The sequence below is a fragment of the Lampetra planeri genome, chromosome 20, assembly GCF_965212315.1.
Source record: "Lampetra planeri chromosome 20, kcLamPlan1.2.h2, whole genome shotgun sequence".
NCBI lineage: Eukaryota > Metazoa > Chordata > Hyperoartia > Petromyzontiformes > Petromyzontidae > Lampetra > Lampetra planeri.
In genome coordinates, this window is record NC_136126.1 from 9,970,924 (window position 1) to 9,984,047 (window position 13,124).

The 13,124-nt window shown below is 46.0% G+C and overlaps 1 protein-coding gene across 1 annotated transcript in view; it reads right to left on the minus strand.

Annotated features, from left to right (window-relative positions):
- Positions 1 to 13,124, minus strand: part of LOC144724423 (hemicentin-1-like) — a 262,312-nt gene that overhangs the window by 176,536 nt on the left and 72,652 nt on the right. Inside the window, exons 8-11 of the mRNA XM_078603538.1 lie at positions 6,729 to 6,849; positions 6,009 to 6,272; positions 4,624 to 4,772; positions 3,815 to 3,932 (exon numbers count right to left, since the gene is read on the minus strand). Of these exons, the coding sequence (XP_078459664.1) occupies positions 3,815 to 3,932; positions 4,624 to 4,772; positions 6,009 to 6,272; positions 6,729 to 6,849 (652 nt within the window). The remainder of the gene's footprint in view (positions 1 to 3,814; positions 3,933 to 4,623; positions 4,773 to 6,008; positions 6,273 to 6,728; positions 6,850 to 13,124) is intronic.

The window sequence follows — 13,124 nt, forward strand, 5'->3', positions numbered from 1 at the left end:
TGGGTAGTGGGGATTTATGGCGTGTTCTGGGCTTGGTGGCAATGTAAAGATCCCTCTGTGACCCAGCACCTTGGTAGCAGAGCTTACTGAACCCTGCCCACACAGGTCACTGTGCCATTGAGAAACCTACCTGCTGGGGCTGTGACGTGTCGGGAGATAGGAGGACGTTAAACCGCCGCAGTCTGCGCTCCTTCAATGGAGGAACAACAGAACTACACGAACTCTCTAATGAAACCCTCTCGTGGCGAGCAGACCTTGACAGTGGCAGTTAGCTCCTGAACGTATTCCACGTTGCCATGCTCAGGATGAGAATAGTACAGAAAAAGGCAGAACTATTGGGAAGGGTTTTATTTTAGTTTCTGTAATCTCGTTTGATATGTGGTTCACCGCTGAGTGCTCTGGTTTCCTTCCACTTACAAAATTACCCGACAAAAGAAACAGGTCAGATGTGCCAAGTGGAACCCTCAGGAAAAAAAAAAACTTTAATTCAGTGAGGCTTTCCTAGTTCAAGAAATGTTTATGGCAATGTGTAACAATTTTTTTTGTTCCTGGGTAGTGTTATTTCCTAATTGCTTATGCCTCAAAAGTACAGAAAATGGCTATTATTCCTCATAAACTTTGCTTTTGTGACCAGGACAGTGATATTTTGAAATTTACCTATTTTCCAGAACATTCCAGATAGATTCAGTGCTGAGTAAACTTGGAGTAACTTATATAACATTCTAGAACTTTCCAGTAATATAAATAGTAGTATAAATACAGGGGCCTTAAGCCCACCAGTTTAGTTTAGTTCCAGCTGCCTAAGTGGATGCATATCTGCATTTTTCTGAGATGGCATCAAGAAGCTGCAAGCATCCGGCAGACGCATTTTGCAATGCCTGCGGCTAATTTATCAAGACAAGAGCAAAAAATGTATCTGTGGAAGCATCTGCTAAGATGTGTGAGGCTTACAAGGCATATTTCGGCATGCCTATCAGGGATCAAGACAAACCCTGGACACCTCATTTAACCTGCAAGTAATGCAAAAAAACTCTGGAAGGTAAGATGGGCAATTGTTGCTTGGAATTTTACGTCATAAAATGTGTAAAAAAAAAGTTAATTGTCAAAAGTTTTTTTTTTTTTTACAAATTCCAATGTTATTGAAACAAAAATATATATATCATATATGAAAACTGTTGCGATAATCTCTTATACATTATTCATGGGTGAAATAAATGTATTTTTGTAGGATGGTACAGAGGGGAAAAGAGAGCCATGAAGTTCGCTATCCCAAGAATTTGGCGGGAACCCACTGACCACTCAAGCAACTGCTACTTCTGTATGGTGGACCCTTCCAAATGTCGGACTGGCAAGAATGCACCTGCTATCATGTATCCGGACGTTCCTTCATCCATCGCCCCGGTGCCACACTGCTATGAGCTCCCCGTACCCACTCCTCCGGAGAGAGATCAGCCGTCTTTAGAAGAGAGCAGCAAGTCAGAGAGCAAGGAAGACGTTGTAGAATAGATGACAATTTCAGAGGTGGAGCTGAGGAGAGAAACCCATACTACCCCAAATAAAAAGACCTCAACGACTTGATCAGAGATCTTGGTCTCACCAAGTCCAATGCCAAGCTTTTGACATCGAGGCTCAAGCAGTGGACCTTGTTGGATGAAAGTGTGCAAGTCGCAGATCAGAGGCAGCGTCACCAACCTTTTTGCAGCTTCTTCACCCATCAAGATAGGCTCTGCTTCTGCCACAATGTGACCAGTCTGTTTGAGGCAATCGGAATCGCCTGTAACCAGAATGAATGGCGCCTCTTCATTGACAGCTCATCGAGGAGCCTCAAAGCCGTGCTGCTCCATAATGGCTCACTCCGTGCACCTCAAAGAGGATTACAACAGCATCAAGACCTTGCTGGACGCCTTGAAGTATGATGAGTATGGCTGGGAGGTCATCGGAGACTTCAAAATGGTGGCATTCCTGATGGGTCTCCAAGGCGGTTTTACCAAGTTTCCCTGCTATCTTTGCCTTTGGGACAGCAGGGACACCAAGGCGCACTACCACAGGCGGGACTGGCCACAGCGGACCGAGTTCTCTGTGGGGAGGAACAATGTCAAGTGGGAGCCACTGGTGGACCCCCGGAAGGTGCTGATGCCACCACTGCACATCAAATTGGGCTTAATGAAACAATTTGTCAGAGCTGCAGATAAAGAGTCGGCAGCCTTCAAGTTCCTTCAAGACTTCTTCCCTCAGCTGCCTGAGGCAAAAGTCAAAGCCGGTGTCTTCAACGGACCACAGATAAAGAAGATCCTGGATTTCAATCAATTCCCCAAGAAGCTCACTAGTAAGGAAAAAGCGGCTTGGAACAGCTTTGTCGCAGTGGTTCGTGGCTTTCTGGGCAATCACAAGGTCAAAAACTATGTGGAGCTGGTTGAGACTCTGGTGAAGAACTACAGCACAATCGGCTGAAGGATGTCCCTCAAAGTCCATATCCTTGATGCTCATTTTGATAAATTCAAGGATAACATGGGAGCGTACTCAGAGGAGCAAGGTGAACGTTTCACCAGGATATACTGGACTTTGAACGCCACTACCAAGGACAGTATAACGAGAACATGATGGGAGACTACATTTGGGGGCTGATTCGTGAAAGTGATATACAGTATAATCGTAAATCGTAAAACTACTCACTTCGAACTACTCACTTCGAACTACGCACTGGGGAAACAAAGGTGGCCAGGTGTGGTGCTGGCCACCCACCCCCTCATGTACCGTGCCAGTCTTCATAGGTGCACTTGCTCTAATAGTAAATTTTAAGGCTATATTGGGGATCTTTCTCTTTGACGTTTTTTTGGTCATAGTAACTGTGCTGTTGGTAGCAATGGAGGTGGTTCTGGTGCTGTTGCTGGTTGTGTGGTGGTGGTGGTTGTAGGAATGGGTGGTGGCCATGATATTGGTGCGATTGCTGGTTGTCGTTGAGCTGGTGGTAGTGGTGCTGGTATGAATGGTGACAGAATGAATCCTAATACTCGTGATGTTTCTAATTCTGCTTTTAGTGTTGTGGTGTGAGCACTGATTCAATGATAATGTTGGAAATGGTAACCCTAGTGCTTGTGATGGTGATGCTGTTGGCGATGGTGGTAATGTACGGGTGGAAGTCCTAGGAATTCTGATGCTGGTGGTCCTGCTGATGTCGCGGGCACTAGAAGTAAAATAAACTTTTTATTGCTCAACGAAGTGGTTTATCATGTGGAAATTTATAGCAGCCAAATACTATTAACGCACGTTTCTAAATATGGAGGGAATAACTGGAGGACGTGTAGAGAAATCTACACGACCACGGGAAGAACATATAAACTCCAAATATACAGGCGTTAGGATTGCGATTGAACCCGCGACTTCCTGCATGCCAGGCGATGGAGTTAACATCTCGCCACCGTGACACCAGGTGGTCATCGTATTGGCAGTGTGGATCGCCAGTGTTCCTGACGATCACAGCGGTAGCACAGGTGTTGGTATCGGCCTTCTCCTTCTCTCCTACGGCAAGATGAAATTTGCTAACGTTACACACGCACGTCAAGGTTATTAATCCCTCTGATAGCCTCTGCCGAGGCTTGGTGGATGCCGGTGGAATTGGCCGTGCAGGAGACAATGTTGTGCTACGTGATCCTCGGTCCGGCTCTGGCGACCGGAGTCGCATCGCGAGACTTTTCTTCAATTTTTTTTGGTACTGGTATCGCTGGTACTTTCCACGTGCACGTGCACATGCCACACGCGGGGTCCCGGTGACCCTGCTGCGGGGGTGGGGGGGGGGTCACGAGCGAGGACTGGCCTGTGACGTCGAGGTAGGTGCGTGCACGCCCCGTGCCCGTGGCGCTGACAGCCACGCACTCGTAGAACCCCTCGTCCACTCCCGACACCCGAGGCAGCTCCCACGTGGCCTCCGCCGACTCCCTGCACGCGGTGGGGGGGGGGGGGGCGACGACGGCAAGCGGCGAAGGTCAACGTCAAGAGGTCGTCACGGCCCACGCCGCCGACACCACCACACCACTCCTTTGCTTCCTTCCTTCTGCCACATTCTACAGGTAAGTCGGCGCTCGACTTTTAAGGTCTTGCCTGACACTATTTTATGAATCCGACTTCAGGTCTTGCTCTCGTTAAACTGACGATATGAACTTCAAGAACTAATCATGAAGTCCCATCACCACCACCATCATCTGCTTCTAAGGTCCTAGGTCTCCATGACTCGTCTAAGTGACCTGCTCTAGTCCGTCCTACATGAACGAGTGGGTGGATGGATACAACGTATAGATGAATGGATGAATGCATGAATTATTGATGATAAATGCTGATGGTCTGATATTGGAAGAATGGACAAATGCATGATAAGATAGATAACGAATTAATTGATGACAAAAGAAAGGATTCACTCATGGATGGATGTATGTGTGATTAAATGGATGGATGAGTGAATGGACGATTAATTGGCGATTGAAGAATTGGTGAAATGGAATGATGATGATGAAAGAAAGGGTAAACAAAAGAACGAATGCATTCACGAATTGATGCTGAACACACATAAATTCATGCATGGATGAACGGACGCGAATTAATGGACATGAACGGCGGGGGGGGGGGCACTTGCTTGAAGAACTGGTCGACCCCGAGGCGCACGCCGTCCTTGCTGAAGCGCAGGGTGAAGGGGATGAGGCTGTCCACGGTGCAGGGGATGTAGCCCGTCTGCAGGTAGTAACCGGGCGTGCGCACGGGCATGCTGACCTTCGGGGCCTCTGTTGGGTGCCGGGGGGGAGGAGGTTAGAATAAGTCCCCCCGGTGAGTGAGGTGGCCCAATAGCAAACGCAGCCCAAGTGGCCTTCCGACATGGGTCTTGGGTGGTGCTCGTCTCCTTTGGGAGGACCTGAGACATTGGTGGAAATGCAACATTCTCTGACGGGACTGTGGGAAGCCTCGCTGTAGGGGTAGTCTCGCCGTAGGGCAGCATTGTTGAGTTGTTAGTGGTACATATTTTACAGATTCCAGGGACATGGGCTAGAGTCGATCCCCCCACCCCCCATCCGGGATTTGACCTCGCGACCTTCTGATTGTGAGCCGAGTGCACAAATTGCAGTGCCACCGGGCCGACTGTTGCGACCGGGTGCTCCTCATCAGGTTCCATTAAATTCTTTGTTTGGGATGGTTTCCTAACAAATGTTGTACCGATATCATCTTCATCATCCTGAGCTAGTCATATAAAGTCCACATTCCTATGACAGCAACCGGCCCTTCCAAGAGCAGAATTTGTTTTGTCCCCGTGTCAGGCGGTGAGGTAGCCCAGCAATGGTGCAGTTGCCACGTGTTACAGACGTCCCCGGTTCGAGTCCGGCAGGCCGACCTGCAGGCCGACCGGCCTGAATGGGGGGCATCAATCGTAACGTGCACGGCCAACTTCACGGTGGCTGTTAAAGATCCCTTGACCTCATTTGTGAGCCGGGGGTCACAGTCCAAAATTGCCACAATAAATATATATACCTGTAAATTACTCCAATGGGATTAGGTAGTAGCAATAACCGCCCCCTATTGGCAGAATAATTCCCACTTGCAGGTCAGTGCCGAGGCGCGGACAGCTCTCACTGGGGGTTCTCTTCAAATTGAGGTGAATGTGAGGCGCTTTGAGATGCCGAGGCATTTATGCTCCCTATACATGCAAAGTAGAACAACGATTTAAATCGTTGTTATATTATTATTCTAATGGCCCCAGAGGGACGAGGGGCTGCTTAGACTGCGACTGAACCCTCGACTGCCATTGAACTCGCAAAAAATTGCGAAGGTACGAGTTTAGCATTCAAACCCACAGCCCCCCCCCCACCCCAAACCGAGGTGAATCACCCCTCACAAGCGAACGCGTAACAAGCCGCCATGCATCTGCGAAGTTGTCCGCGGTGTCTCAACGCAAACGCCGGAGCCTTCCGCGGGCCACGGACGACGCGCGCTCGGTGGCGGTCACGGAACGCTACGAGGGCAGTCACCGGGCACGATGCTCGAGTAGGAGACGCCCGACACACGCTGGAAGCGGTAGCCGTCGCGGTCGTATCCCGTGACGCGCAGGAAGAAGCTCTCGGTGGGCGGCACGAACTCGGTGACGTTCCAGATGTTGAAGGGCCGCCGGAGCGGGTGGTAGCGCACGGGCAGTGTCTTGAGGCTCCGGCCCGCCGTGCTTAGCAGCTCCAGGCGGTCGACGCGTGCGTGCGGCTCCAGGCCCGTCGTGTTGAGCAGCACGAACGTGGGGATGCCTGCGCGAGTGTTGTGGAGAGGCAGCGTTGTCGAGTGGCTACGTTGAGAAAGCCATCGGTCTGAGATTGAGCGATTGCTCGGGTTTTTTTCGACGCAACGTCGCAGAATGCCGCGTTTTGGCGTTTTTAACGAGACGTGAGTTGATTGGTTAACTTTGTGATTTCTTTACGTGTACTCGGTTTCGTCAGCAAAGAAGTAACAGCGCGATATGTAATGTGATTGTGGGCTATGTGGATCAACATCCATCCGGCTGCTGCTGTGACCACATTCACATAAGTTGCTGACACGAACATTCGTTAAACAGATACATCCACAGATATATATATTTAGTCGAATTTAAGGCTTTTAAGGGAGATGGGAGAATTACATTGAAATACCAGTGAAAGAGCATATGATGTAGAACTTGAAAGTGCGTGCTAGCTTCGTGTTGTGCAAACGTGAGTTGGTGGTCAGACCTTGTACGGGGCGATTCGAGGTCGACTTGAAGTCCATCGTCGGTTTCTTGGAAAATCCGGCACGGAAGTCAATGGTGCTGAGCCCAGTCATTCGGAGCGAGTGTCTTCCATTGCTTCCAATCTACAGCAAAGAAGACAAAGATCCCCCCGTTTAGCCTCAACAGACTCGTTGGGGCGAGTGCTCTTGGCGAGCAGCAGCTATGAAGGCCGGCAAAGGCACACGAGGAGGTGGTTGGCCTGCACCACACCCTTTAGATTTGAAGCTTTCGTGACTGCAAGGATTCATACTCTTTGGTTTTTTAGTTAAAGTCATGTAGGTAAAAAAATGTATTGAAATAAATTAAATTAAACCACGACGTTTCGGAAGCAACACAGGCAACCGTCATCAGACTGCTCAGTAATTTTGCTGGAGCAGTCAACACCTGATGACGGTTGCTTGTGGTGCTTCCGAAACGTCGTGATTTAATTTCATATATTTTAATTAATTTATTACCTACGTGACTTTAACGAAAAAACCAAAGAGTATGCACCACACCCGGTCGCCTTTGTCTCCCCGGTGGCGATGTTTATGGCACCAGGTACTCATTTGAGTTGAGCTTAGGGGAGGCCCAGGTCCAGTTCAGATAAATGTAACTGGTGTTGGCCATAAGCAGGAATCGAACGTGGGGTCGCCAGGTTTGAGGCACAACGTGCTAACCACGACACTACCGCTCCCCACAATCCCCCAATGTACAGTAGAGGCATGCACATAAACACTACTGCAGTACTATTATTAATGAGGCACTAATCACCTAGCAACAAAGGAAAGCACACAGTAGCATAAATACATACCGAGTATGCCTTCAGGATTTGGATTCTGCTATATCCTGTGTAGTTCATTAATTGGCGCAGATCAACAATAAAAACGTTGACACCCGTGGCAAGTTGTGAGGTAATTTTATACGCACACGGCTAGAAATCACGTAATGTTATTATTTTGGACCATTAGCTAATGGCAGCGCTGTTTGGAATCACGCTTAAAAGGTTCAGTCGTTGCCAGGATGAGTTAAACAAAAATTATCGTGGACTGTGGATATTATTCAATGAAAACGGTTTTGGGGAAATCTAATTGCGTGACTCAGAACCTGGCGCAGATATATATATATTTTTACCAGCAATGGAAGGCAGCCATCTCTTAATACATTTTCACTGACCCTAATTATCGCTGAAAAATGAAATACTGTATATACACACACACACTGCATGTATTACAGAATGTAGCACCTCTGCAAGAGTTAAATTACTTCCGTTTCAGCAGTCATAGAGGTGAAATCAAAATTAATTGGCTTGGCACGGCACGCCATGCTGCGGCTGAGTGCTCCACTCGTAATCACCGGGCCATAAGTAGAAACGGAGAATCAACTCGGCCAATCATTGCTCTGTGGCCAGTAAAATATTTACCGCTTTGTCAGAAATCCAAAGTTGGGTTGTCGTATGGAGAGACTGGTCACCTTCACAAGAATGTGGAATTGACACCACAGGCTCAGGACTCTAAATGACAGTGAACACTGGCCACTGCTCGATTAAGCACCGAGCCACTTTAACTTTTATTTGATAACAACATAAACTTTCCCGATCAATAAGAACATTTTGGGCCACTCTGGCCTTTTTCATTCAAAGCAATGATTGGGTTCCGCAGCTATAATCAACTCTCAAACACTAACCCATAACTAAAAAAATTATGTTACACCGTACTCAAGATTGGTACAACTACAATTTGACTCTCTCACACGTACATGTGCGTTTAACCATCCGAAGCATTTCACAACGAGCAAACGAGTCTGTTTAAATTTTGGCCCAGGAGACTGTTTCAAAAACACTTTGGAGCAAAACAACACCGTTGCCATTCATAGAATTGAAATGTGCTTCCAGCAAGAAGCCGAAATAAAAATAAAGCACGCCGCTGGCAGTTGTTTTGTCCAAGAGTTGTCGGAAGTTGGCTGATCCAATTTTCTCCGGCAACATTTTTCTGGTCAACAATTCCGAGCGACGTGTATCGAGTGCGATTTTCAAGCTGCTGCTGTAATTTTTCTATTAGCCTTGCCTGGTTTAATGTGCCATGGCACGCCATTCCAATTGGCTGACGAGTGTGGCAGCCGCTGGGCCTGAGGTCACCTCACTCGTAATTGTACCCGCGGTTCGAATTAATGACAATTGACAACGTCGAGTAATTGCAGTTGAAATTGCAATAGTACTTTTTTATTTAAATTTGACACCGCACAACTTGCTAGCATGCCTACACTACATGTTCAGTTAAGCTTGTTGAGTGTATGCCTAGGCATTGTTTGTATGTTTTGTATGAATGTGTATATGGGGAACAAAGGCATTGTAGTGGAGGGCATAATTCCTACCCACAACCACAACATCAGTGACAATTGGAAACTAAATTAACTCAGTTGAGTTCTTGGTGCAGCATGTCAATGGACTTTGAATAGTACTTCTGGTGGGATGTCATGAGATTAAAAAGTTTCTATATCTGTAAGTTTCACAGCAAAGCAGTGTGGCATCACGTGGTGTCAGGGAATGGCCTGTTCACACCACAGCACTAATTCGGAAGTCACTTCACATCCAACACTATATGGCGTTTGCACTGTAACGAAACTTAAACTAAACGAAACTATATATATTTGCTTTATTTGACCAGCTAAGGCCTACTAAGCTAGGTAGCTATTTTTGCAGAAGCGACCTAGCCACAAATGATAGCTCAACGAATTGGCTTATCACGTGCAAATTTATAGCAGCCAAATACTCTAAACGCATGTTACTAAATGTGGAGGTAAAAACCGGAGGACTTGGAGAAAAATCCACGCGATCACTGGGAGAAAAACACGCAAACTCCAAATATACAGGTGTCAGGGTCAAGATCGAACCCACGCCCTCTTGTATACCGGGTGAGGTAGTTAACATGTGATAATTCACTGTGTAACAAAAAAATAGTTCCTGGGTAGTAAGTGTTGTTTCATAATTGCTTATGCCTCAAAAGTACAGAAAATGGCTATTAATCCCCACAAACTTTGCTTTTGTGACCAGGACATGATATTTTGAAATGCACCTATTTTCAATGAGAAACCGTGTGCATTTGTGTCATTCATTGACATAAAGTCCTGGTCACAAAAGCAAAGTTTGTGAGGAATAATATCCATTTTTTATACTTTTAAGGCATAAGCAATTAAAAAAGTAACACTTAGTACCCAGGAACAAAAATTGTGTTACATAGTGATATATATATATATACCATGATACACTGAATGATGCATCCCTCAAAGCTGCAATATGCAGACTATATATATTTTGTGCAATATGTTTCTGTACGGTGTTTTGGTGATCAGGCTTAGCGTGTTAACTCACTACACTATGTGAATGTGGCATAATAATTACTGAACTAATCAAACGATGGACGAACAGTAAAACAAGTATTTGTTCGTGTTTTTTCAATACCTTTAATAAACGTGTCCTTTTGTGATTTACTTTTGCTTTGTGCATATGCGTGTGTGATACGTGTGTTACCCAAAAAAACGTGTTTACCAATCAGCTGCGACAAATATTTACCTGGAGCCAGCCCATTGAGTTCAAAATTAAAACATGTCTTAACAGGCAACTCATGCACGATGCCTTTAAGCATTCAGTACGTTTTGTACAAATACAGTCTGTCCTTCTATAATGCGGTAGTAGTTTCGTTCCTGAAGAACACCGCGTTATGGTAAAATTGCATTATAATAAAATATATATAATATAGGGTAAAGCACAGTCCACGATAAACACGCGAGATGCGTAATGTAGGCTGAACAAAGACTGAGGCGCCTGGGTAGCATCTAGAAGCATCCAGCAGCATCCCACTCCCTTGTGCGATGCCACACCGAGGCAGCCGTACCATCGCTTATTGCTACTCGCGCGACGCGCTTCTGTTCACTCGATCGTGTTATATACAATTCGCATCCACGTTATAAAAAAAATGTGAACACATTCATCACGTTATATCCAATTCGCGTTATGAAAACAAGCGTTATAGGTGAAAAATAAACCCCACGCAGTCTGGTTTAAAGTGGACATTAAATATCTTCGAAGAACTAAAAACTAAACTTTGCTATTTTTTATTTTACGAGGTAAGGCCCACTGAGCTATATAGCTCTCATTCAGAAGTTACCTGGCCATAGATGATAGCCCAAAGAAGTGGCTTACCATGTGGAAATGTATCGCAGCCAAACACTCTTAAACGCATGTTTCCAAATGTGGAGGGAAAAACCGGGGGACCCATATACAAATCCATGTGACCACAGGGAGAACACGCAAACTCCAAATATACAGCAGCAGGCGTCAGGGTCGGGATCGAACCTACGATCTCCTGTACACCAGGCAAGGTAGTTAACACTTTATTCCACCGCCTGCAACTTGCCGATGGACTCAGTGTGGTGCACCCATTTAAAGTGCTGAGTGGACAGACACTTTAACTGCAATGCCGGGAGAACGAATCTGCAACCTCTGAGTTTTCCTTGGTCTTACCCCCACTAAATAACTCCAACGTTTGCCCCTACTAAATAACCCCAAACCTTACCCCCACTAAATAACCCTAAACCCTTACCCCCACTAAATAACCCCAACGCTTACCCCACTAAATAACCCAAAACCTTACCCCACTAAATAACCCAAACCCTTACCCCACTAAATAACCCTTACCCCCACTAAATAACACCCAACCCCTTACCCGGACTAAATATGCCGTGCCATCCTGTTCCATTTTGAAATAAATACGTGTGTAACTGATCTACGGCCAATTAAAATCAGGTTCATGCGTCATTTACCAAAGGCATTTTTTTATCAACACCTTGTAATATATCACTTGCTGCTCTGATAGGCACTAGTTATGCTGTCAGCATGTTTAAAAATTGTGTTTTTTTAAGTAACCATAAACCCCTCATTGAGGACTACATTACACGGGCCCATACAGTGTTTTAATTGATTAATTAATTTTATGACGGCCCATATATAAAATTACATTGTGGTCAGCAGGACTGAAGCAAATATTAACAATAATAATTACGTAAGTTGTGCAGGAATGAATCATTGAATCCCAAGACTATTTTCAGGCAGGCTCTGTTTGCTATCTTTGGCTAACTCCTGCAGGGATATTTGTGTTGCGTGACATCGAACAAGAGCACTTGGAATAAACCTACGGCATACACGAGATAAGAGCAGAGATAAGTCAGAAACCAACTTTCTGTACTGCCTCGTAAAGGCAGTTTGGTGTCTCATGTACATGACGGTTCAGCCTCTGTGCCACGTATAAACTCTCCTCTTCAAATGCCATGCGCCTCCACGCTTGGGGAAAACTTGCATTATACAGGACGCCTATGAAATAGAGCCGAGAAGCACATCGGGCCCTTCCTGCTGATATAAATAAAATCTATCTATCTCATACTGAATTTGTGATGCAGAAGCTCACTTGGAAAGTTTAATAATATCCTTAACTATATTTGGAATTTAGAACATATAAAAAAGGGCCCTGGTGTAGTTTATCCACCATCAGGCCCCCGCTCTGCGAGACTTTAATGTGTGATCATTCGGCGGGCGTGCAAGAGATTGCTACAAGATGGCAGGGCCATTTGTCGAACGAGCTCCATTTCCGATGCGCGCATCAGGCCACGGCGACCTGGGGGAGAAGCTATCGTGGTTCAGGTCGGGTACGCGTGTTGCAAAGGAAAAAGGCTCAAACAAAGCAATTTTTTTTATCACACATGCTGTGCATTTGGGGGATAACTCCCGTGAAAGACGTTCACAGAACATTCGTGCAAGAAGAGCTCCGAACAATTTGGCAAGCCGATGGACGTTGAAGGGGAGGCCGTCCCTTCACCAATGTGTTTTAGTACGAGAAAAATAGGCTGGTGGGACAAAAAAGAAAAAGAGACACGTGAAGAGCTGTCATGTATTGAGATTGGCTGGGTGGATCAGAGGGATACCGGTATCAGTGCACTGAGTCACCACTCCTGAGATCTTGGTGTTCAAAATTCGGGTTTCAGTCACCCACACAAAAAATCCCAGACTCTCTTGAATGCAGTGCATTGATGAGTGCAAACCAATCATCAGTGACTACACACAACAACAACAACAAAGCAATGCAAATGTCACCCCTTCATATAATTGAGTTTGGTTCAGCTTGTCAGGTCGAACAAATTTGAAGATCGTTGATAAATTACGGGACAAATGACGGCTGCCACGTGGTGCTGTGTAAGAGTTAGCTGCACTTGTTAGTAAGCTCTGTGTTTTGCGTTAATAGGGTACATGAAGAGGGGGGAGTGAAGGGATGAAACCGAGCCACAAGAGAAGTCTCTTGAAATGACCCCAGAAGCGCTTCTCTACTGT